Source organism: Eubalaena glacialis, chromosome 1, assembly GCF_028564815.1.
Source record: "Eubalaena glacialis isolate mEubGla1 chromosome 1, mEubGla1.1.hap2.+ XY, whole genome shotgun sequence".
Lineage (NCBI taxonomy): Eukaryota > Metazoa > Chordata > Mammalia > Artiodactyla > Balaenidae > Eubalaena > Eubalaena glacialis.
The window spans coordinates 79,291,007-79,314,121 of NC_083716.1; the positions used below are offsets into that span (position 1 = coordinate 79,291,007).

Genomic DNA, 23,115 nt, shown 5'->3' on the forward strand with positions numbered 1-23,115 from the left:
AAAAGTTGCACCTTGTTTAAACAATTGAGCGCAGTGTGGTTTACGAGATTATGAGGAGGAGGGGTAATGAGGGCGGTGTGTCTCTTCTGCAAATTTTTTCTTAACGAGGTTAACCTGTGGCTGCTGTCGCCTCGCCCTCCTCGGCTCCTTGCAGGGTAACTTTCTGTTCTGTGAGCGCTAACCGAAGCTTCCCAGGCAAGCTCACGGAGATCAAACTAAAAGGGCTGCGTGTATGTCTGAAACAGACAGAGGGAGACAGGAGCACACACTGTCGGCGGAAGATGGGGCCACGGGCTCGGCCGGGGCTGGATGCCGGAGCCGGGCTGACCTTTCCACGTGTCCCCAGCACCTGCGAGGCTAGTGGGGCGTTAGGTTTCCTTCTCCCTGGAGCGGGCCCGAGCCCGGAAGAGGCTGGGCGGCCTCGGGCTTAGGTCGGGGGGCTGGGAGGCCCACCCTCGGAACACTCGTGGCCGGCGAGCGGCTGGTGCGTAGGCTGGCCTGGCCTTCCCGCCCCGGCCGGGCCCGCGCTTCCCCAGCCGGCCGGCGCACGCCAGGAGGAGGGCGGCGGCGGCGGCTGCGGGCGGGTCTCGGAGCTTTCGGCCGGCTTTGCAGGGCGGCCTAGCGAGCGCGCCAGGCCCGGCTGGAGCGAGCCCCAGTGCAATACTGCCCGAGCCCGGGCGGGGTCTCTGTTCTCTGGCAGAGGAGGTCCCTTGGCAGCGGGAAGCTCCCTCTCTTTCTCTCGCAGCCGCTCCGAGTCTGCGCCCTGCTGCCAGGCTCCCAGCTCGGCGCTCCCCTGTGCTCGCCCGGCGCCCACTCATTCGCAGCCCAGCCTTCGCCGCCGCCACCTCCCTGCTCCTCCTCCTCGTCGTCTCCTCAGCCCGCCGCGGCCATGGCGGACAGCGCCAGCGAGAGCGACACGGACGGGGCGGGGGGCAACAGCGGCAGCTCGGCCGCCATGCAGTCGTCTTGCTCGTCGACTTCGGGCGCCGGCGGCGGCGGTGGCGGCGGGGGAGGCGGCGGCGGTGGGAAGTCGGGGGGCATTGTCATCTCGCCGTTCCGCCTGGAGGAGCTCACCAACCGCCTGGCCTCGCTGCAGCAGGAGAACAAGGTGCTCAAGATCGAGCTGGAGACCTACAAACTCAAGTGCAAGGCGCTGCAGGAGGAGAACCGCGACCTGCGCAAAGCCAGCGTGACCATCGTGAGTGTCCCCCAGGGGCGCGCCGCAGCGCCGACCTCCGCCCGCCCCCGGGAGACGCTGCACCCAGACCCGGGCGGCCCCCGGGCTCCCCGAGGCTCCCGAGGACCCGCAGAGAGCACGCTCCCTGCCAAGCCCCGCCGGCCCCGGAGGGTGGGGGAGAGGGAGGTGTCCCTTCGGGGCCGCGCGGGTCTGCCCTCCCCGGGGTCCAGGGCCCTCGCGGGGTGCGGGAGGAGGCTGCTGGAACCACCACCCGCGTTTCCTTGTCGCCTCTGGGGAGGAGGCCCCTCCCGGGCGGAGCTGGAGGCTGGCGGCGTGGCTGGGGAGGCGGGGTGGGACTTTTTTCAGTCCTAGTTTGCTTGAGGGGTGCGTGCAGAACCCGGGAGCCCTAGGCAGAGGGAGAGTGAGGAAGCCGGGGCCTGTTCCGGGGGCCTGCGTTGGGGTTCGGGGGGTGCGCAGCTGGGCTGGGCACTTCGCTGGCATCAGGACGGCGCTATAGCTGGATCGCCCGGGGAGGGGGCGGGAGAGAGTGGCCGGGAATCCGGGAAGTGGAGTTTTTCTGGCCAGGATCGAGAGGGAAGGGCGGGTACCGGAGCTGATGCGCCCACCTCCGTCGGAAGCCCTTTCCTTGGGTGGGGGGTGGCGGCGGCGGTGTACAGCCGGGAGAATGCAGCATCTTATACCGGCCTGGACAGAGTGAAGGCTACGAAGCCTGAACCGGCCGAAACCTGGGTGAAGGGGATCGACTGACTCCCTCGCTGAGCAAGATGTACGTGTGTTTGCTTCATTGGTGGTGGAGTGTCTAGGGATATTTTGCTTCGGAGTCCAGATACTTGACGGGAGAACGGGCTGTCTGTTCTATTTCCACCTGGCCTCCAGAGGCGCCCCCGAAGAGAGGAAGATTAGGGGTGTAGGTCTCCCTGTTAGTGTAGCAGGCCTTTAGAAAGGCCACTATTAGCTATGATGAAGCGAAACATAACTGGAAAAGTACACTGTGTGCTCTCACCTACCATCCCTGCCAGCTAGCTGCATCATTAACTTGCAGGATCCCCATACAGACAACCCTGTTGAGATCAAAACAGATTCCCAGCCAGGAGGAGAGAGAAAAGTGTCAAGAAACCAAGGGGATAAATTGCCATTGCTGCTGCACAATAGCTGATTGGGCTGAACCTTCAGATGGAGAAAAAGGCATGAACCTGGGGACAGATCAAAAATCACAACCCTGGAAAGGACATGGGGCAAGTTTAGGATGCCCCTGTGCCAGGAAAAAGTCTTCAGTGGAGGAGGGAGTGTGTGTATGCCCCCCCCCCTCCCCAGTGCTAGCTCGCACTTGGGAACTGGATGGCATTCTGAATTTGCTTAGAAAGCAGGTTTTCACCCCAGTTTCAGTGTGATGGGCAGCCTAAATAGAAATTGATTGTTGAAAGACACTCCGCATGCCCAAATCCAGCCCTGGTGAATGGCATTGGAGCCATATTCATGTGTCTGCAGACTGTGAAGTTCTTGAAGTGCTCTTGTGGTAGGAAGGGGGAGGAATTTGCAGAGGCAGCCACTTCCAAGCCTCTTGAGTAGCTTTCTTGGCTGAGAGAGATGTCTATGGTGAGTGGGGGTTTGAGAAGAGGGGGAAGCTGGTGGAAGCAATTTAGTTAAGGTTGGAGTGAGTAAATGAGAGGGTTTGTTGGTCTCTTGGAGAATGTGAACCACCAAAAGCAGTAACACTTACACGAAACAGAATCTCTGGCTTCTTGCGTACTGTGAGCAATTCAGGCTGTTTTTGTTTGGGAGGGAGGATAAGGGGGGTGGAGAGACTGGGAAAGGGTTATCTGTTTGACACCTGGCCATATTAAAAAGTAGGTCTGTAAATTGTACACCACACGTTGGCTTTGCATGGACAAACACGTTCATTCCTGGTGTGTAATATCAGAGGCCTCTGAATACTTGGCGTGAAGAGTGTGGTGGCTTCCTTGGCACTTCCCTCAACTAAAACTGACATTTCACCAAATACGCCTTGTGAAATGTTCTGTGACCTCACTGAGTCAAATTTTAAAATTGTTTTAGATGACAGCCTATACGTACCAGAAGTCTCTCCATGCTGCTTTAATCTCTGATTAATATATTCAGGGAAACAAATAAAGTGCTTGTGGTTTCCTGAGTTCCCTAGTGCTTGGCAGGTGTTACTAAGGCAAATGCAGAGGAGAGATTCCTTTAAGCTTTTGAGAGTTTTGTTAGAGTTAACTGACCTAGGACACAGATTGTGTTTGGTGGGTTTGACCTCTAGGGTGTGTAATTTGCGAGGAGAAATGTGTGCGACCACATGAAGTGGGTCTGTGGATGTAAGGATTCCATTGAACAACACTGTCATAGTCTATGTCAAGGTTAAGCTGCACAGCCCCTGACAACTCTAACTGAAATATAGCCCTTGCTGGTAGCTGCCCAGGAAGTTTTTGACAAGGTCTAGATATTCATTTAAGTGAAGGCTTTGCTAGGTTTTTCACTATGTAGTTTATTTGAAGGGAAGATGGTACCAGAAGCCTATTACTACTTGCCTTCATGGCTCTTACTAGTTCCTCTAATTGTGATATTAACTTTCATGTTTTGAGCACAAAAGGCGATTATGGATGTCTTTCGATTTCCTTGAACGTATTCAGGAAGGTACCTTGCTAATCAGCCACACCCTGGGAAGAGAGCGTCGTGCTTTTTTTAAAACTGTTTTTTAGAGTAGTTTTAGGTTTGCAGAAAACTTAAGCAGAAGGTGCAGAGATTTCCCCAAAATTCCCTGCCCTTCCTCCCATCCTCCATTATCAGCATCCCCCATCTGAGTGGTACATTTGTTACAATCAATGACCCAACATTGAAACATCTTAATCACCGGAAGTCTGTAGTTTACATTAGCATTCACCCTTGGTGTTGTGCATTCCGTGGGTCTGGGCAAGTGTAAAATGACATGTAGCACCATAATAGTATATAGAGCAGATCCAGTGCCCTAAAAATCCCCTGTGCTCTGCTTTTTCATCCGTCCCTAACCCCTGGCCACCACTGATCTTTTTACTGTCTCCATAGTTTTGTCTTTTCCAGAAAGTCATATAGTTGGAATCATACAGTCTGTAGCCTTTTCACATTGACTTCTTTCACTTAGTAATATGCATTTAAGTTTCCTCCATGTTTTTCATGGCTTGATAGCTCATTTCTTTTTGGTGTTGAATAATATTCCATTGTTTGGCTGTACCACAGCTTACTTATCCATTTACCTACTGAAGGACTTGGTTGCTTCCAAGTTTTGGCAATTATTAATAAAGCTACAGTAAACATCTGTGTGCAAGTTTTTGGGTGGACAGAAGGTTTCAGCTCATTTGGGTAAATACTAAGGAGCACAATTACTGGATGGTATGGTGAGAGTGTTTTTATTTTGTTAAGAAACTGCCAGACAGGGCTTCCCTGGTGGCGCAGTGGTTGAGAATCTGCCTGCCAATGCAGGGGACATGGGTTCGAGCCCTGGTCTGGGAAGATCCCACATGCCGCGGAGCAACTAGGCCCGTGAGCCACAACTACTGAGCCTGCGCGTCTGGAGCCTGTGCTCCGCAACAAGAGGGGCCACGATAGTGAGAGGCCCGCGCACCGCGATGAAGAGTGGCCCCCGCTTGCCACAACTAGAGAAAGCCCTCGCACAGAAACGAAGACCCAACAGAGCCAAAAATAAATAAATAAATAAAATAGGTTGCAGTTTCTCTCGGTCTCAGATTACTTTTTTTAAAAAAAAAGAAAAAAACTGCCAGACAGTCTTTTTGAAGTGGCTGTAGCATTTTGCATTCCCACCAGCAATGAATGAGAGTTCCTGTTGCTCCACATCCTTGCTAGCATTTGCTGTTGTCTGTTTTGGATTTTGTCCATTCTAATAGGTGTGTAGTAATATCTCATTATTGTGCCCGCTTTTTTTAAGCCAAGTCCAAAGGCCAATAGACGGTCTTAACCAGTGGTCTTTTCTGTCTCTTTTGGTATGTAGGCGTTTATTCTGGTCAAGCTACCCATTTATTAAAGGACTCGTTTCATGGGTCTGTGTTCTCCGCATCTGTATGATAGAGGTAAACATCATCTGTTGGGAAGAACCAACTGTACGAGGCCCTTCATCCATGTCTGCAAATGTCTGGTGTTACCACTTGCCCCCGGTGTGTTTTCTTTGGGTTAGAGGTGGAATGGAATGTTTTGAGTGATTATCTGATTTCTCCCAGTAAATCAGCTGTGGAACCAGACTGCTTATTATCGATCATAATTTCTTCTTTGGAGTGGAGAAAATAAACAACAAATGCTCAGTCACACTGTTGAGTAGCTTTTAGATGTTAGGCTAAGTCTGTCTGGCTTGTCCTGTGGGTTAAAGTGTAATCGGAGACTATCTGACTCAGTGTAGTGAGATGTGTCCAGGGGTCGTGGTCTCTGAGAAGATGAGGAAATGCAATTGTGGGCAGTAATTGAATGGCTTCTAAGTTCTGGACTAGTTTCTCAGGGTATAAGCAGGGTCTCATACTTGGTGTGGCTAGTTCTCTAGTTCTCTAAGGTGTGTTTTCTATACCACTTCAGGCCTTCGCCATGTGTTTGGTTAGAAAATAAAGACCTATGATAAATCACTAGAATTTAGTTGTCTTTTTCTGTCTATAAAATTAGTCTTTCATTATAGAAGTTTAGGGAAGTAGAGGAATACAAAGGCATTTTGAAGTTATAGTAGAAAAACATGTTGGTACGGCATGATTAGAAAACCTGGCTATTTTAAATATCAACAGTGTAATGATTTCATTAACCAGTAAAAGCCACCGTATAGTTAATATTGTGGATTTTGGATTATTTGTTCTGGAAGCCTAATACATTATTTTCCATTTTTTAAGACTTTGTTTTGGCAGACTCTATGAAGCTATCAGATCAACATTGCCCTTATAAAAAGGTGTAGTGTGTATCGTTTTTTTTTTTTCCTGCTTTAAAACTTTTTTTCTTAGATTCTTATGGTAACACCCAACTTTAGACACAACTCTGAGAAAAGCATGACCTCACAGTTAGGTCTAATTATACACAAATCCAGTCTTCTTAAAGAGGCTATTCTTAGATTTCTTCTGTATGTTTCATATAATCTCTTTGTATTTGATTTAAAAAAAAATCCCCACAAAACCGTAGAGGACAGTTGTGACAGTCTTTTCTAGTGCTTTTTATTTATTTTGCTGAGGATGGGGAATAGTTCAGAGAATCACCAGTATCTAGTTTGTGGTGACTCTTGTTCAAGACCAGAGACACTGGTCTGAAGCAGAAATCCAAGTTGGCTGTTGCTTGCTCACAGATTTTCACTGGCTTCCATTGCCCTCTGGATCCAGGTAAACTTTCTGTGGTTTACCAGGCTCTGTGTGCTCTGGCCCCTGCTTGCTTCACAGACACACCCTTCACATTCTCAAAGCTCTCTCTCTGCTGAACTGCTGGTTCCTGGAATTTCAGTAGATTTCTCTGGCTTCTCTAAGATGTACCTCCTGCCCTTAAATATCCTTTCCTACTCCTTCACCTAGTAAATGCAAGTAGACTATACTTTCTCCCCGACCCCAGCGTGCGCTAGCGCTGCCTGTTTACTAGCCCCACGCTGGGTTAGGTGCCCATTCATGAGACTGCCCCCTCTCCAGGCCCCCATCACATAGGTCTCCCCTTTGGGAGATGGGAGATGTGTTCATTCCTTCAGGGGCAGACTTTGCCTTGTTCACTTCCATTCCTCAGTGCTTGGCATGCAGTAGACACTCAAGGGGATGTTGGGTTGACCGCAGAGGCATTGGGTGATGAGGTATTTTGTTTTGTTTTGTTTTTTACTGGGCAAGGGCACCAAGGCTGTCTCCTGACCTTGTGCTCATAGAGCCACTCTCCTACCTGCATCCGGAACAACAGCAAACACCATCTTCACCATCGTTGGATGGATGAATGGATACATTGTATACTTTGGCGGAACACTACAATCAGTGAGTGTCCCAAGCCTTTGCCTTCTAACTATGGATGATGTTGTAGGCTACCTTGTAGCATATACCTAGGTGTTCATGATACATTTCACCTCTAGAAGGGGACAAAGTGTCTTTGGGTTCACCTTTCCAAGGGCTTTGTTGGAAGTGTTCAGATTTGCCACCTCAGTTTTGGTGATGGTGGCAGGTCACTCCAGGCATTTCTTATAACCTTATTTAATGTTGAAATGCCCCACAGCAGCTTCTGGGAAACAAGCATGGCCATCAAGGGCGGGGAGGCATCAGGGCAGGTACCAGGCACCTGAATCTCCACACTGAGGAAGTTGCTGCAAACAGGATGGGGAGACTTGCTGAATTCTTGTGGATTTCCACATGTGGCTTGCAGAGTGCAGTTTGGGGGGTCGATAGAGTGTCACACCCAGTGTGTACTTGCATTCTTTTTTTTTTTTTTCTCTTCTTTTTCCTCAAATTATGCCTTGCAGCGTATACACCTAGAAATGCTAATCTGAGCTTTTAGACTCATACAGCCAGGTTGAGCAAGGAGTAACAGTCATCTTCCTTGTTCCCTCAGTGGGTAGGCGTTGCATTTCGTTTTCAATCACCGTGCAGTTGCTTTTAGATTGATTGATCATCAAAGCTGGCGGAGTAAATGTTCACAGGTTCAGGGTGTTCTTTCTTGGTGGTGGTTGAAATTTTCTTGACAGGGGAACGAATGTTCTGGAAAATATTTCTAATCATCAGGATCTTGGAGTGGGGTTAACTTGCAGACTCTTCCTATTTTACTTCCCCAAGGCTGTCAGATTTTCTTATCTTTGATGCTTCTCAAGCCCACAGCTGTGGATTTTATTCCAGTGCTCCTACCAGTAAATTGCAAATGTCACACTGTGTAGGCCTTCTCTTTTAGGGAAGAGTATTAAACAAAGGGTTAATAGTTTGATGGTTATTTAGAATGAACTCACCTCCTTACTTATTATTAGTCCCTAGATCCGATGCATGGGGTGCAGTTTGGTGATTAAAATTCATTTTAATACTCGTTTAATGCTGGGAAATTTTCACCTCTTCAGTAAGGCACAGAATGGCGTGTGATAAATACAGCCTGAAATAGGATTCAACCTACAAGTACTTGGGAACTGCCTACTGTGTGCCAAATACTCTGAAATACCCGGAAGGAATGTAAGGGCTTCTCCAGCAGGATTGCACTTGAACTGCATTCGGCTTGGCCCCAGCTGGGGGCTGTAGGGAATTCAGAGCAGAGGGGACGGTCCTTCCCTCTCCAGCGCTTTGCAGCCCAGAGCGTTGTGAAGTGCAGAAATCACCAACATACAAGTGGAAACAAGAAAGGTAGTTCAGGCAGAGTGGTGCCAGGGTTCCAGGGAGGGCTGGCTTACCTTCCACCTTCCAAAATGAAGTTCATCTAATGCGGTGAATACATCTAAGGGAAACAATGTGTCATATTCACTCACAGTTTAATTAGCTTGGAGTTTATTTTTATTTTGTAAGGCAGAGATGGGGAGAACTGTTGCTCAATTTGTCTGTCCAGGTGGCACCGAAAGGCTTTTTGTTTGTTTTTAATTTTCTTTGTATGTGGTGATGATTGAAAAGAAATGTCATTGATGTTTTTAATTTCATAATTTACATCTGCCTGTAGATGGAAATTATGTAAGTGGTTTTTTCATCTATTCCTGTTACACTCTGGGGCCCACCCACTTTCCTTACATGGAAATTGTTGGATGGACCAAATTTCTTAAGTCTTTAATGGGAAACTGTGTTTACATTAAAGTTAATTAGAGATACTAGTTTATGGACAATTTCAAACTCCAGTTTTTTAGAAAAGCGGTGTTGATTGATGGTATAATCTTCCACGCATCTGTTCCAAATCAAACCAGCCTCTGTGAGTGCCAGGTTTGTGTCACCAGTGAGCTGGTTAATACCCTCCAGGGCGTCTCAGGGCACTTGGGATCAAATGAGGCCATTCGGTACTGAGGAGCAGCGTTGGGATATTCAGCCAGACAGACGTAGGTCATAATTCAAAAAAGTTTTCCATGGAAGGAAAGAGGAAAGTAAAAGAATGAAAACAGCATGGAGTATGGGTGAGCTAAGGAAAGTTCTTAGAAATCTAGTACCTGCATTAAACCCTTCATGTGTTTCTTTCTTTAGTGAACAGTCTTGTGCAGTCAAGGTTTTTGAGACTGAATTAGAAGAGCTAAAATAGTCTTGAGAGAAAAATTATTTGGTGTTTAATTATAGGAAGAGCTTCTCAACTCATGAAATTATTTGCATGTAAGCAGTGGGTATTTTTTTTTCAATTATCCCAATATACCAACTCAAATAATAACTTTTATTCTATTGAGATTTTTGGTTTTGTTTGGGGTTTTTTTTTTTTTTTTTGGTTCTTCACTAGGCAGGCCTTAATTTATCTAAACAAAGACATTTGCTAAGAGTCAAAACATTGTGTCTCTCCTTCGTTTAGTAGCTCCTGATTATAGAAACACAAAAATTTGAGAACAAAATTGGCTGGATGATTTTAACGTCTTTGTTAATCAAAGAATACAGTTTTGAGTATATGTGCCATAAAGCAGAGGTTTGGACTTCTTTAGGTCCAAATCATTACCTGGTAAGGTGCCATGTCCTTTGAAAAATATATTAAGTATTTCACATCATTTTAAACCTTGAGTGCGTGTAGCTTATTATTGAGAAATGCCCTAAGTACCCAGAGAAGAGGGCCAGTGACTTTTTTTTTTTTGGTAATTTTTCTTTTTTTTGCTGGTAATATATACACGACATAAAAGTTACCCTTTTAACCATTTTTAAGTGTACAATTCAGTGGCGTTAGTTATATTCACAGTGTTGTGCAACCATCACCACTCTCTCTCTCCAGGACTTTTTCATCATCCCAAGCAGAAACTCTGTTTCCAATAAACAGTAGCTCTCCATTTCTCCTATACCTGCAGCTCCTGGTAACCTCTATTTCTAGTGACTTTAAAATTTGTGTATTTTTTATAGGAAAAATTTAGTCTGATCTACAAAAGCAGCTGGCTGCTTTTTCTTGTCTTGGTGTTGAAGTTGTGAATTAGGACCCAAAGCATTTTAATTAAAGTGCCGTTGATATCTTGCTCCAACTTCAATTTTTATTGCCTGTTGGCTATCCCACATCTGGTTCTTTTCTGTCATTCAGCAAACATATGGCACCCCAGCTCTGGGCTCTGCACCATTGCTCTGAATTTGCCTTTAGAGTGAGCACCCAGATGTGGAGAACCTGGGGAGAGACTAACCCACAGTGAAAGCTTGTCCTCTGGGAAAGAGAAAGGACTGGGAAAGGAAAGAAACCTTGTAGATGATGGTTGCCCTTTTTTTTTTTTTTTTAATGAAATGTCTCATGTTTAATTTCCTTGATGGCATTTCGAATAAACCATAATTTAAGGAAGTCTGAAAAAGAAAAAAAAGCTTGAGATTCTTCCTTACCAGCATTGCTCTACTTGCAAGTCGTTTTGTGCTGCTGTGACGACAGCTAATGTTTACCCAGTGCTTTTACTATGGCAAAGGTGCTGTCGGGAGGGCTTGCATATATCCTCTCATTTAATCTGCACCACTGATGGGTAGCCTGCAAATTTGCAAATTTAGGCCCAGAGAGGTTATGTAACTTGCCTGAAGACCCCAGGTTATCAGGGGGGGCTGGAATTTGAACTCCCAGTCTGGCCTCAGAGTTTAAGCACAAGGCTACCTGTAAATTAATTTATGAACAGTTTTATTTTTATCCTGTTGGGGGCGTTTTCCTCTTGGTTGTTCCCACACTGTTGTATTCCTTCATTTAGAGTAGTGAGGGCTGCCGCATTAGCACAGCAAATTCCCAGGATGCCAACCCAGGCCTCAGGGAGTGTATCCAGGGTAGCAAACTCCCTGCTTTGGAAAAGAAACAATGATAAAGAGGGTGCCTTCAGTGGGTAGGGGGGCGGTTTGCGAGCACCTTTCTGGCTGTCTCGGCCTCCAGTATTGGGCCTTGGTCTGTTCCATCCCTGACCCTGTCTAATGTACCCCAGTAGGTGCCACCTCTGCTGATAGCTCAGCCATCTGGGCGCCTCTCCCCCCTCCTCTCCCCCCACCCCATCCCAGGTTGGAACAAGTCTCTTTGTACTTCTGTTATAACCTCTACTTAAAAATAGTCTGACTAGCACAGTAAGAGTGGATTGTTTTTCAAGCACTGTATCGATCACCTGCTGTATGCCAGGCAGTGTGCCACGGATAGCAGCTGGGAGGAGACGGCACTCGGAGCTAGTGGAGGGCCCCTGACTTAGGCCGGGAGTGGGAACCACAGGCAAGGAGGGCTTTCTCTCTCTCAGGAGGTGATGCTGAAGCTAAAACCTGAAGGATAAATTGAAGTTCATCTAGGTGTGGGCAGGGGTGGTGGCAGGAGGAGGCATTCCATGAATGTGGGGAAAGAAAGGAAACTGGGGAGCAGAGCAGGGCCGGCGTGGGCTCTTTTCCTGGGTCCCATCCAGGGGCTAATGACAGAAGCGGGCAGGGAGGGGGGAACAGGAGGAGCGTTTCTGCATTTTCATAATCTGCTCTGGCTGCTTAGTGCAGACATTGGTGTTTTCCTTCTAAACTACTGGGAGACAGGTACTTTGTCATTTGTCATCTATAAGATGATCTGTCTTATTCCATGATAATAATAGCTACGTATTATGGTCTCACTCTGTGCCCGGTGCATATCTGAACACCTTACTTTCAGGGACTCACTTCATTCTCATAGCAATGTTTTGCTGTCTCTGTGTCCCAGGATTTGAACTGGGTAGTCTGATGGTACCTTGGTCGGTGCATTAAACCCTGCCATTTGAAGCATCATTTGCATTTCTCCACAGCCTTAGCACAGCAGCTGCTCAGTAAATTTGTGGAATTTATTTTGGGGGGTGCCCAGGTTTACTTCATTCATTCATTCATTCATTCATTCATTTATGGCTGCGTTGGGTCTTTGTTGCTGCACACGGGCTTTCTCTAGTTGCAGCGAGCGGGGGCTACTCTTCATTGTGGTGTGCGGGCTTCTCATTGCGGTGGCTTCTCTTGTTGCGGAGCACAGGCTCTAGGAGTGCAGGCTTCAGTAGTTGTGGCTCGTGGGCTCAGTAGTTGTGGCTCACGGGCTTCAGTAGTTGTGGCTCGTGGACTCTAGAGCACAGGCTCAGTAGTTGTGGCGCACAGGCTTAGTTGCTCCGCGGCATGTGGGATCTTCCCGGACCAGGGCTCGAACCCATGTCCCCTGCATTGGCAGGTGCATTCTTAACCACTGTGCCACCAGGGAAGTCCCCCAGGTTTACTTCTTATAAACTCTAATAGAGTTAAACATACAGTAAAGTACCCAAGCTTTGAATGTACAAATTTATGGAAAAGTGCTCAATGAATTTACAAATGAATTCACCAGTGTAAAATCATTACCCCAATCAAAATGCATGCTGGTATCAGCACCCCCCGAAGTTCCCTTGTGCTCTGTTCCACTCATCACCCCTCCAAAAGTAACCTTGTTCTGACTTCTATCACTGTAGATTAATTTTGCTTCTTTCTGAACTTCATATGATAAGTGACTTTATACAGAATGTATTTTGTATGTGTGTAGATTCTTTGACTTCTTATCCTGGTTCCTACACTGACTAATTAGTCAGCATCCATGTTACCTGTAGCGGTGGTTCTTTGCCACTGCTATGCAGTATTCCACTGTGTATCTGTGGAATTGTTTTCAATTTAGCTCTGCCCCCTGGGTAGCCCCACCTCCTTCCCTAGTGTTGATCACTGGGCACTGGGAGGGGACACAGGCCCTGCAGAACGTGTCTTCCAGTTAGTTGAGATTCTAGCTACCTTGCTAGTTATGTTATGCTGCCCTCAGAGCCTTTGAGCCTTGGTGGACTTACTTGGTTAAACCAGAGTCTTTAGGGTTAGTACCTGTCTTGCTTCCACCCACTGTCATTACGAGGATCACATGAAACAGTGCACATCAAAGTGTTTTGGTAATTTGTGAATTATTATTCTTGTAGGAAATGATATTAAAGATGATTAGTAACACCCCCCCCCCATACACACTTTCTCTTGTTCTCCGAAATGTGTTTCAAGATCACAGCTGTTCTTGTTAATCCTGTATATAACATGATGGTGCAAAGCAGTGTCCGGCAAGCTGAGAGGCGACGGTTTGAGGCAGCAAGAACCAAGCTCTGCGGAGACCTCAGGCTGGGGAGCTCTGCAGCCTGGCTTCTCAGGGCCTGTGTTTTTCTGGCACTTGGGGCTGCCTGGGAACTCGGCCGATTTCCTAGGGTTTGGTGAGTCAGGATGAAGCCAGCCTGTGTGGCCGTGTAAAAGTAACAGGACAGCAGGAGGCAAACGCGTTTCCTAAAAGATCCATTTTTTCTTATAGGCCAGTTGTCGGGCTCCTTCCATTATTTCATGAAAAAAGACCCAGCGCGTGCCTTTGCCCGGTTTTCTGCCTTTAGCGCTGTGGGCAGCAGGCAGTCGTCCTGCTTCTCTGTCGTGTGACTTTTGACCCTGTTTCATGGGGGTGTGGGTTCTAGAGGGTGGACTTTGATGGCTGAGACACGAATGCCACTCCTGCTTAGTGGCTGGTCTGAAGAACAGAAAGCAAAACAGGACTCTTTGAAACTGCCCAACTTTGCAGGCTTGCAGTGCCCACGTGCTGGAGGGACCGCCCAGCCTGTGAGCCCTGCGTGGGTCTGTGCAGGCCAGCAGTTTGTTCGCTGGGGACTCCTCAAGGGACTGGTTTTCTTTCTGTTGCCTCTGGCTCTCTCTCTAGCAGTAGAAATGGTAGCCTGGGGACTTCGTGAAGGTTGAAGGAGCGTGCTTTTCACCAGGGCACCGTTGGGGTTTTACTGTCCTGCTCTGAAGGCTTTTGGTGTGATGAGAGGGGGCAAGGAGGACAGACAGACAGACAGGCAGTCGGTGTAATTCAGGGACTCAGCTGGCATTGTCAGTAAACGAGTTGCAGTAAGCTGTCTGGGACCCAGGAATGCCCTTCCCGCCTTCGCTGTCATCTGTCTGCTCTAGCCAAGGCTGTTAGGGTCTTCTGGTTTCTCCCTGCCTCGCTCCCGGGCTGCTTGGAGCGCCTGCCCATCGAACCCTTTGAGGTGCGGGAGAGAGCAGCACTGGTCACGTGAACCCCTGATTTGTTTGGTTCTTCCTTGACCCCGCGCCTTGCAGCTCTGGGTCCTTGGTACCTGAGGGGTGACGTGAAAAGGCACCTGGAGTCCACCTGTCAGCCCACACGTGGAAGCCAGTAGGCTTGCTGATTCGCATGAGTACATTCTTTCTCTTGTTCTCAAGTTCCCGTGGGTTCCACCGCTCACATTTTTTGTTCTTAGGCTTTGACGTGTTGTAGATGAGCATTCTCCGTGAGGCCGTCTGTGTGAATCATCCCTTCTTTCCTTTTATTCATTAACTCCTTTCTGTTTTTCCACCCCTGGGTTCTCGGAGAGAACTTGGTGTAATGGAGAGAGACGCGGGAAACCAGGTAGGGGTGCCAGATTCGGCAAAAACAAACCCAGCATGAGGAGGTGTACTTAAATTCCAGGGAAACAATGAATAGTTTTTTAGTGTCTGTACGTCCCCACTGTGGCATGGAACATACGTGTGCTAAAAAATTATTCGTTGTTTATTTGAAATGCGGATTTAACTGGGCATCCTCTATTTTATCTGGCAATCCTAAAACCCATAGGACTTAAAAAATAAACAAACAAACAACTCAGTTCTGCTCCTGCCTCCCTCTGTGATCATATGGCCTCTTACCTGACCCCTAAGCCACTGTGCCTTCTCTAAAAAGGGCTCATGCTGTCTTAGCTTTCAGGTTTGGGGGATAACTGATGAGACTCACAGAAGCCCTCAGGACGCATTCAGTATCTTCCTTTTCTGTCTTTATGTGGTGATGGTGGATTTGCTTCTTGCCCTTCCTTTTCCTCCTCTTCTCCTCTGTGAAGCCAGCCCACACTGTCATCTCCTTTAGTGTGGCTCCTTTTTTTTTTTTTTTGGCTACACGGAGTGGCTTGCAGGATCTTAGCTCCCCGACCAGGGATGGCACGCATGCCCCCTGCAGTGGAAGCGCGGAGTGTTAACCACTGGACCGCCAGGGAAGCCCCTAGTGTGGCTCTTCGGGGTCTTCTCGGGGCGTCACCTCCTCTTCTTCCTCAAGCTGCTCTCAGTTTGCTTTCACTTTTTCTGTCCTTCCTCCACCAGCTTCCTTATTTCTTCCTCCCTGCAAGCTGTCTTTGACTGTATGTCTCCCTTTATTTGGCCACATGTTACCAGCCCTCTTGTTTCATTTCTCCTTTCCTTCTGAGCCTGCAGTGGCACAGGGAGAACAGGGCCTTTCGGCCTTTCACTGTAGGGCCAGGCACAGATCACAAATACTTTTGGGGCCTCTGTTTTCTCCTCGGTTCACTGAGGCGGCTTGTTGGGAATTCAGGGATTGCAAACGGGCAGGCAGCTTTTGGCCCACAGGTGAGTGGTTTGGCTTCAGAGTTTGGAAAGCCCTTGGAAAGAGAGGTCTTAGGACAGGAAAGGCACGGATGCTCTCGTTTGCCTTGGGCATCATCTCTGCCAGCTTCACAGGCTGGTTCCTTTTGCATCCTGCTGGCAGTCAGGTTTGAAACCCCGGAGCTATGTTTCAGGTAATGGCTGATGAAGCCAGCATGCACTGTTTCTTTGAGCTCTTGAAACAAAACCACAGGGCACAGTTGGTGCAGATTTACAGATCGAGAGAGCCGAAGTACAGAGAGGTTACCTTGCCAGAGTCATTGGATTGGCAGCCCGGCTCTGCAGCCCCCATTCTTAACCACCGTGTTGTATTTCTGCGACCACTTGCAGCTGTGAGGTTCCGTGAAATTCCTTGTAGGAGTTCAGAGTAGAGCAAAGTTTGTTTGTCTTTTACATTCATAATCTTAAGTCCTTGTCCTGTCGTCTGGGCAGTTGCTCTATATTCTTGGGTAGTGAATCCTTAGACTCGGTTTCCTCTCAAGGTTCCTTCTTCTTTCCCTTTGTTACCTGAAAACTGGGTTTGCCTCTTGGTGAGTTTCAGGCCAAAAGACACAACCAAGCCAAAGAGCGGGAGAAGGAAGGATTTATTACTTGCGGCAAGTAAGGAGGACACCGGGGATCTTTCCCCAAAGCAGTGTCTCCCCAACAGCAAAATTGGGGTTAGGGTTAGGGTTAGCTGAGGGTACATGCATATTCGTGAAGTGGCTTGAGCAGAGACTTCAGCATAGAATTGGGGCGAAGTTTGACAGAGTCCAAGCTTTAGTTTATTGAAGTCACGAGGGTCAGAAAAGGTCAATATCATTCCGTCCCCCACCTGGGTGGGGATCTTTGTCCCTGCAGGACTCAAAGATAAGTATCAGATTATATATCCCTTGAGGAGGAACTAGGACTCTGTTTTATTGCTCAGCTGTTGTTTCCGGGCTGCTTTTCCTTTGTTTCTGCGTTCCCTCACTTCCCTTAAGATCGTTAATTACTGAGACCTGTTCAAGGGCAAGCACTGTGGCTAGGCTTTGATCACAGGATGGCTTAGGCCCAAAATGGCTTCCCTTATGTCAAGAAAGCCATGCCTGGTTCTCTTTCTCCAGGGACCCCCTACCCTATCTGCTTCCACCGTAAAGATGTTTCCAAAAGTTTTCTCTTCCTGCGGCCTGCCTCTAGCTCTTAGAGATGATCAAGTATCCTTGGCGTTCATTTAACTCAGTTTAGTTTTTGGACACCTACTAAGTGCCGGCTGTATGCTTGAGATGTCCTTTTAGGAGCAAGGCAGGGCATCCAGAGCTCAAGAAGACTTTGTGAAGGAGCTCGGAGGCTGCTAGGAGACAGGTGGGAAAGCAGTGACCACAGCATGGTTGAAGGAAGATGGAACCCATTTAGGGTTCACACAGGAAAACAGACCCTGCAGGATAGGAGGGAGAGAATTTAATCCCAGAAGTTGGTTATCCCAATGATAGAGTCGCTGAGAATACAACTCACCGGGAGGTGCAGTGAGACAGCCCAGGGGTTTGGAGTAGCAGGACAGCCCTCCCATACCTCCTCCTCCAGAGGGCAAAGGGTAGAGGTGGTGTTATCAGAGCCCAGGGCAGGGGTCACTCAGGGAGAGGGCTGGAGCCATGGGGGCCTTGAGACAGGGATGCTGCCCAAGGTGGAGAGGAGAGGGGAGAGACACCCCAACCCTCCCTCCTTCCACCCTTCCAGCCTCTGGCCTGTGCTTCTCATTGGCTGAATCGGCTTGAAGATCTCCGATTTCAGGGAACAGGGAGATGCAGCCTGCAGAGGTTCCCCCTCCCCCGCTGAGCAGGAGAAGGGCAGGCAGTGCAGGGCTCTTGCTCCAGACACACCCAGGACTGGCTCGGGCAGAAATGAAAATGGAATGAGTGGCGTCGGCCTGGGTGGTCGCTGAACGCTTCACAGATGACAGAATGTTGGAGGACTTGTAGGTTTTCATGGCGAAGGGCATTCCAGGGAGGAGGACCTGCAGGGACCAAGGCACGGCAGCCGGAAACAGCGGGCTCCACTTGCAGCATCGCAGGTGCCTCCAAATGGCTGAATTGGTACCTGCGGTCTTGTTCTGTCCCTCTTTCTTCTGCCTCAGAAGCCCCTTTCCCAGAGTGCTTTCTCGTGTCCGTGTTCTCATTTATGGCTGAAGTGAGTTTTCCCACGGGGAAGGCCGAGTGGGGAGCTCTGCACCTTGCTCCCTCCTTCACAGAGCACATGTCCTCTCACGGTGCTCAACAGCTGGGGTGCCTCGCCAGCCCAGAAAGCAGTTTATGGCCAATGCCGGTTACATATGGTGCCTGGGACCCTTCCCGCCCCAGGGCTCTGATGAGGATGCTGATGCCTTGGAACGAGACAGAGCTGCTCACATTAGTGACTTTCAGTGGCTTGTCTCCTAGCCCCGAACGTCTGGCACTCGATCATGCTGTTAGAATCCATTTCTCACTTTGGCCTGCTGTGAAATCTGTTTTTATGATGATGGAGGATTTTGTTTAAACTTTTTTTATGATGGAAATTTTCAAGCGTGCACAAAAGTAGAGTGAATGTACAAACCGCTTAGCTTCACCAATGATCAACAGATGGTCAGTCTTGAAGCGGTTTCACCCAGAAATGGTTCAGTTTGCATCTCTGATAAGGATTTTATAACCACCGTACCATTATCACGTTTAAAAAAAATAGTGGTATTTACTGTAGTAAATTTGTGTTTGAAAGGTAAACAGCAGAGGCTTTTCTGGAATTAAATGTGTTATCCTTGCTTCCCCTCTGCTTTAACGCTTTACCCCTGTGCCCTGAGGCACAGGTGGAAATCTCTTCCTCACCGGTGTGCTGACGAAGGCTCTGGGACCTCTTACCTGCTGCCCTGTTTCTTGGTACGAGTCCCCCAGGCATCCCAGTCATGCTAGATCTGTCTGTCCTCAGGAAAGTATGCGGACTGGCTTCCCAGCCCCCATGGCACACAGCGGTCCGAGTCTCAGGTCCCCACCTTGTGCATGTAAGGCAGGAATCGTGGCGTCTGCAGCTCTGCTGCGAGGAAATCCCCTTTGCAGTCTTCCCTGGAAGCCGGGAAGTGTCTGCTGAGCATCCTGGAGGAATCATGCCATAGCAAGTTGGGCAGGCATCTAGAAAGTCTGGCGCAACGTTGTGTGTGAAGCCACGCAGGGCTCGAGAGCAGCAGACGGGAAGCTATGGGCAGCGTGTGCAGACGGAGGGCTTCTGGACAGGTAGAAAATGAGCATCTTTGCGCAGAATCTCCAGCTGTGAAATCTGCAGCTTGTGCAGCACCCACAGAATGGTCTCGACTCACCTGTTTCACTGGAATCTCACAGCAAGTCTGTGGGGGAGGCAGTGGGGACCTCGCCTGGGAAACAAAGGGCCTGGGGCTCAGGTGAAACGCTCAGGGAGGAGTGCTGATAAATGGGACAGTGGGCTCGCAAGGTAAGGACCCGACTCCCAGGCCAGGACGCTTTCCACCTGGCTAGCTCTTCAGCAGAAAAGGAAAAAAAAGGGATCTGGTCGTTCCACACATAGAAACAAGGGGGACTGACTGTAGCTTTGACGGTAATGCACGAAGGAGAGTGAGGTGACAGGTAGCAAGTGTCCTTTTACCGGAAGTTATCCAGATCCTTGCCAGACCTCTGCCAGGTGGGGCCGGTCCACGTGGGTAATGAAGCCTCACGGGGGTTGGGGCAGGACGGCCAAGCCTTTGACTTCTGTGAGTCTAGGAAAAGAAACGGTGGGCGGTCCAGCTGTTGAAATGACCTCCAAGGGACGGTCCGGATTATTTGACTTTGCTCTCGTTTGCCTGTGTCAGCTAGTGTTTAAAGTGGGCCGCTGGCTTGGGGGCTTGGGCCTTTGGTTACTTTTGGAGCTGTTGCTCTTTGTGGGAATAATTTGACCTCCGTAGGCAATAGCCTTTCACCTTTCACTGTGTGTTTCCCAGACTTTGCTCTCCATCTGAATCCCCTGGAGAACTTCAGAAGTCATGATACCTGGTGTCACGTCCTTCAAATTCTGGGGACGGGAGCCAGGCATTAGTTGTTTTTTTTTTTTTTTTAAAGGTTCCTAGGTAATACATTTTTTAGTACATATTAATCTCACCTGAGGCTAGAGAAAAACTACTGCCCCTTTAAACTGTTCTTCTGTGTTTTTTTCCCATTAGTTATTTTTCCCCAGCTTTATTGAGATATAGGTGACATAAAACATTGTGTAGGTTGGAGGTGTTGATTTGATAGACTCTTATATTGCAAAATGATTAACTACTATAGCATCAGCTAACCACCTGCATTGCGTCAGTCATGTAATTACCTAAAATGTTCTTTTATTTTTTAATTGCATTTTCTGAATAGCAGAGGCAGCTCATGATATGCTTTCTCTTTCCCTTTTACACAGAAGGTGGTGTAAATGATTCTTTGTTCTGTGCCTCTCCCACTTAATTATATTTTGGAGATTTTTTGGTAACGGTCCACTGATTGCTTCCTCATTCTTTTTTACAGTTGCATAGTGATCCATTGTATGGCTGGGTGTTACCGTTGGGCATCTCATTTGTTTTCAGTCTTTGGTCTCACAAACAATGTTACCGTAACCTTGAACATGGATAATTTTGTATGTGGGTGAGTATATCGAAGGGGATACATTGCATTTGTTAACGCTTACCTAGCGCATATTACGTACTGGCTATTCTTTTAAACCATTTCCTTCTATTGGCTCAATCCTCACATTAGTCTGTGAGGTAGCCAGTATTATTACCTCTGTTTTACAGATGAGGAAACTGAGGCTTAGAGAGGCTTGGGTGATTTGCCCAAAGTCAACACCCCAGAGAGTGGCAGAGCCGGAATTCACACCTAGTCAGGCTGATGCCAGAGGAGTCCCTTCACTCTGAGATATACTCCCTTTCTGGGTAAATTCCAAGACATGTCATTGTGGGGTCAGATGCCCTATGCATGGGTAATCTGAATAGATGTTACCAAATTGCCCTCCACAGGGCTTGTACTGATTTATTTATGCTTCCATGTGCAGGATGTGAGAGAGAGTGTGTGTGACCTCCTACCACGTTTTTATCAAACTTGGATTTTGTCAATCTGGTAAGATCAAAAATGTCAAGTTGATGTAGTCTCTTTGCATTTCTCTCAAGGGGATGGGTAAGCATCTCTTCATATGTGTGTAAGAGCATTTGGATTTTCTTTTCTGTCAATGCCTAGTTCATAGTTTTCTCATTTGTCTTTTGGGACATTGGTCTTTCTCTTACCCATTTTTCTCAGTACTCTCCATATGACAGAGAATTGCCCTTTTTTCTAATTTTGAGTTGCAAAAGCATTTCCCACTTGTCATTTATCTTTTGACTTGGCTTTAGTGTTTTTTTGTTTTTAAAGCCACAGTGAAATTTCTTTATGCTTTCTTAATGCCATTTATAATCTATAGGAATTACTGTTATGATAAAACTGGGTATTTATACTTTTGAAAAAAAAATGTAGGACAGACTTCTGTTGCAATTTTGTTTCAATGGTAAACAATGCATTTAAGAGAGATTCAGAAGAAATCATAGAAGTAAAGATGCTAGATGCTCTTTTAAGTTGCATTAAACTTCTTGAATTCATAGCTGAATAATAGAGGCACATCTCCTGGTGTCTTTCCCCCTCATCTTTCTCTGCAGTATCACTTTATATTTCATATAAGATCTTGAATTGGGATAAATCCCCTCCTGTGAGGAACTGATCAATTCCTGAATTATGTGCATTTTGGATATTATTACTGTAGCCTTTTCCCCTCTCCAGAACCTTCTTAAATGACCTTCCATTTAATTGGCATTATTTCTCTCTCCTGGTCAGTTTCAGACTGTTTATCTGGTGGTTTTATTTTACTCTGCAGTATTTTCCATTTCCCCTGCTTAAAGAAAGGTTTGAAGCTCTGGACGTTAAATTTAATTATCTTCCATATTGACCAATTAGCCAGACATCTTTGTTCATCTTTCAAATATTTCTGAGGATATTGTGTGTGCCAGCTGCTGTGCTAGGGTTTAGGGGACAGTCCCTGCATCTCGGAGCTTATATTCTAAGGGGGGGATGGGGGGGTAGGAGGGAATAGACATCAGACAACTGATTTCAAGTTACAGAATTAAAATTGTGATAGATGCTTTGAAATATACGCATGTGGTTCTCAGAGGATATGATGGGGGAACTGAACTAGTCTGGGGCAGCCCGGGAGAGCTCCCCAGAGACGCCATGTGGGCTGCCATCATCTGAAAGATGAGTAAAAGTTAGCCACGCAGAGGATTGGTAAAACACGTTCTGGGCCAAGATAACAGGCCATGCAAAAATCCTGAAAGCAACAGAAGCATGGCAAGTTTGAGGAACTGAAAGATGTGGTCAGAGTACGATCTGGATGTGGCCTGAGGAAGGATCTGGAAGTAGGTGGGGCCGCTTTTGACAGGGGTGGTAGTCTATCTTCTGACGCTACCGAGTATTCCTTTGCGTAAACCTTGAACCCTTAGTGAAATCTGTAAGATGTCCATTTGAAGGGAAGAGACCTACTCGTTAGCTTTGTCTCTGGCTGTCTTCGAATTTCTGAGCTGAGAATACCTTAAGTGTTGCTTATTGCTAGTCTGATGTTCACTTTTACAGAACACAGACTAGGGAAATCAAATGGCACGAGTCCACGCTTTTAGCCAGTGTCAGAACTTGAACCTTGGTCTCCTGGTTTGTAGAGGGTGTTCTTTGTACTTTGCACTTCCTCTTCCCTCAGAGAATATGTGTTCTAAAAATGGAAGTGTCTTTTGATGTGTAGTTTTTCCCTGATTTGTATGAGAACTCTTACGAAGGTATAAAAATTAAATCATTTAAGAATTTTGTTGAGTAACATTTATTAAAAACACCACACAGGGAATTCTCTGGCGGTCCGATGGTTAGGACGCAGCACTTTCACTGCTGAGGGCCTGGGTTTGATCCCTGGTCGGGGAAATAAGATCCCACAAGCCGCATGGTGCGGCCAAAAAAAACAAAAACAAAAACAAAACAAAACAACCCCCCCCCCCCACACACCATACAAAAGGGAAGAGAATGCCTTCTAGAAGGTGGGATCTGCTGAGACCACTTCCGTGCCTCTAATCCTACAGCTTCTGTACACCCTTTAGTATCTAGAGCATCTAATTCAAGGAGCAATGCTGGCGTGTATGTCTTTTAAATTAGGAATAGGTGTTTATTCCAGTGTGTGTCTGTGCCAATCTAGAACATTCTTCAGATGAATAAATTTGGCCGGCAAAAGTGGCATTTAAATCCATCCCTTTTTAGTTTTTCTTTAGGATGTGTTTTTGCCAATAGTCTTCCTGTTTCAAAACCCATATGTGGCAAAAAGATTTACTGCTTGTTAAGCAAACCTCCACTTGGCTGGAGGATTGAAGAAGGAATAAAGATGGGAGGACTGTTGATATATAGTAAATGT

The 23,115-nt window shown here is 47.4% G+C and overlaps 1 protein-coding gene across 1 annotated transcript in view; it reads left to right on the top strand.

Annotated features, from left to right (window-relative positions):
- The first annotated feature begins 506 nt into the window (after positions 1-506).
- The window catches only part of CCDC6 (coiled-coil domain containing 6), a 110,870-nt gene continuing 88,261 nt past the window's right edge, over positions 507-23,115 (top strand). Inside the window, exon 1 of the mRNA XM_061198068.1 lies at positions 507-1,198. Coding sequence (XP_061054051.1) covers positions 890-1,198 — 309 coding nt within the window. The 5' untranslated portion in view covers positions 507-889. The remainder of the gene's footprint in view (positions 1,199-23,115) is intronic.